The 2754-nt window shown below is 48.1% G+C and overlaps 1 protein-coding gene across 1 annotated transcript in view; it reads right to left on the minus strand.

The window, feature by feature from the left end:
• Nucleotides 1–11: 11 nt before the first annotated feature.
• The window catches only part of LOC108677012 (WD repeat and FYVE domain-containing protein 3), a gene marked incomplete at its 3' end in the record, with an annotated part of 9837 nt that continues 7094 nt past the window's right edge, over nt 12–2754 (minus strand). The window contains exons 9-12 of the mRNA XM_047880246.1: nt 2613–2729; nt 1550–2121; nt 407–426; nt 12–121 (exon numbers count right to left, since the gene is read on the minus strand). Coding sequence (XP_047736202.1) covers nt 12–121; nt 407–426; nt 1550–2121; nt 2613–2729 — 819 coding nt within the window. The remainder of the gene's footprint in view (nt 122–406; nt 427–1549; nt 2122–2612; nt 2730–2754) is intronic.

Raw genomic sequence — 2754 nt, forward strand, 5'->3', positions numbered from 1 at the left:
ACGCCCCCAGCCTCCCTGAAGACACAGGCATTGCCGGCGCTGCCCCCCAGCAGCAGCGCCAGCAGCTCCAGCGCTGCCACACACACCTCCTCCCCCTTCTCGTCCCCCACACTCGCTGCACCTGCAAATATCTCGGTATTAATACACACCAAATAGCGACTTATTAATACACTCGCAGCACCTGCAAATATCCCGGTATTAATACACACCAAATAGCGACTTATATTATAATACACAGCCATTTAAATGAAATGAGAACTGCTACCACTCCCCTTATTGTAAGCGACATTCTCTGCACCTACTCAATTGTAATACTAAATATGCACCATAAAGATTTATTGTAAAACAATTTAACTTTTGAAAAGAACATAATTTCTTCGCAGTAAGTGCCCCTTTTGTCCATCACATTCGCCGCTGCTGGCGCACCTGCAACATTCATACCACTTAAAACATTAAAAAAAACTTCATTAAAAACACTCAAATTCTTTAATATAAGACAGACAATAACAATAAAGAGACAAAAAATGAACACTCATCAAAATACCTAACTAAACCTTTTCTTCCCATACATTTCGTTCCACGCAGAAAAATCTATGGCCAGAATTTCAGCAAATAATCGAAACGAAACAAATTTGCAAGATGGCGGTCACAACCTGAGAATTTTGGAATGAAGATTCTTTAACTGTTTTAAATCTAGTCGTACGTTTTTAGTCTGGGCGTTAGGTGCTACAACTCTCGTATGGGCATCAGAAACATTTACTCTACATTACAACATGAATTATAGATGTATATAGAACACAGAACATAGATAAGAGCTGGGTGAACATTAACCCTGAGAACAAAACGTAACTCTCATAATAGTGTGGTCAGTCTTAAAATGCCTAGCAAATAAGGGACCAGGCAATAAGTCCAGCAGCTATCTCAATCAATCGTCAGTTATAGAAAGATCGGGTTCCAAAGGCCGGATCCCTTGTGAATCAAGTCACGAAAAGTTCAAGAATCGGCAACACCTGGGGCCATACTTTCAAAGTAGTAGTAGTAGTAGGGAGAGGTTTCTAGCGCTTCAGATCAGTGTCGTCTATTTCGCGCCGAAGGTCCAATATTCGTTTTGCAGGGTCAGCAGGCTTCTTCGTTGGTTTCAGGCTCGTAGCCTGATCCATCTGGTCTAGGGTGTATGCTTCTTCATTCCCAAGGCGCAGGTTCTATCCGTCTTCAGCTATTTCATCTCAACCAGTAATATGATGACACGAATATGACGTCTTGTCAGAGGTGTGGGTCTTTTCTGACCTCTGTCAAGGTGCCGTGCTAGATATCTGGCAGCAGGTTACACTCGATTAGGTATTGTCTAAGGTTGTCAGTTCTAAAGGTGCTTCGGGGAACTTCCCTCAGCATCCTAGACAGCATTTCATTTGGGCTGAGAGCAGTGGTGTTGGGGTAGTAGTTTTGCCGGGTATCACTGTGGCTCGGGCATTCCGCCATAACATGCAAGACCGTCAGGGGTACCAAACAGTCATTGCAATACGGCATTGGACGGCGTTCGATCAGGTACCTGTGAGTGAGGCGCGTGTGACCGATCCTTAGTCTGCACAGCGCTACCTCCATCTTCCGGGATTTCTGGTATGATGAACTCCACGCTCGTACACAATCCTTAATTGCTCTTAGTTTGTTCTCTCCCACGTTCAGCCACTGTTCCCGCCAGATATGGCGGATGCTTGCCTTGATGATAGGGTAGTGGTCCCGGCAAGGGACTTGATCGCTATGGATCGCCTGGTCCGAAGAGGCGGCGTTTACCGCAGCCTCATCCGCCCTCTCGTTGCCTCGCACCCCCACGTGTCCGGGCACCCAGCAGACGCTCACCGCTCTCCCCGCCCCCGCCAGGCGCACCAGCCCGATTAGGATCTCCCAGACGATGGGGTGCCTGCTATTATAAGCTCTCAAAGCCTGCACCACACTTTTGGAGTCTACAAATATTGTAAAGTCGTCTCCGGGCAGTTGGTCTATGAGGCTAAGGGCACAGCTGACACCGACCAGCTCGGCGGTGAAGATTGACGAGCTCGAACTGAGTCTCCTTGACACCACCGCCGCGCCGGCCGCAGCTGCACATCCCACTGCGCCGTTCGTCTTAGAGCCGTCGGTGTAAATATGCGTAGAGTTTGCATGCTTTGTGGATGCATGGTTGAGAAAGAGGTTTCTCATCTCGGTTGGGTGTGAGCTTTGCTTCAGTGGGTAGTTTTGGTCCGGGCAGAATGTGTTGATTGGGATGCGCCATGTAGGGGTATCCTCAAATATGACTGGTATGACCTCTATTACATGAGCCTGCGTTGTTGNTCCTCTAGAATAAGATGTGTATAAGAGACAGCTATTTTCTTGTCTATGATTGGTGGATTTTGGTTGAAAGGCCGTCAATGATTGGCTGATGAACTTACGATCTCTTAACTTTTTTTGAAAGTATGGGCCCAGGCCATGGGCCTATTTCTTCAGTGCTGACATTTCTATTCTATTATGAGAGAGAGCACCTGAGCTTTCTTTGTTTCAAGCTCACTCACAAATCATGACTGGGAGAATCCGAGGGGGAAATGACATCAAAACAGCTTCTTGAAGGGGAGACTCACCCTGGTGGGGGTGCAGGCAGGGGAGGGCACTAGACTCACCCTGCTGGGGGTGCAGGCAGAGGAGGGCACTAGACTCACCCTGGTGGGGGTGCAGGCAGGGGAGGCACTAGACTCACCCTGGTGGGGGTGCAGGCAGGGGAGG

The sequence above is a fragment of the Hyalella azteca genome, unplaced genomic scaffold (genome assembly GCF_000764305.2).
Source record: "Hyalella azteca isolate HAZT.00-mixed unplaced genomic scaffold, Hazt_2.0.2 contig5070, whole genome shotgun sequence".
NCBI classification, from domain to species: Eukaryota; Metazoa; Arthropoda; class Malacostraca; order Amphipoda; family Hyalellidae; genus Hyalella; species Hyalella azteca.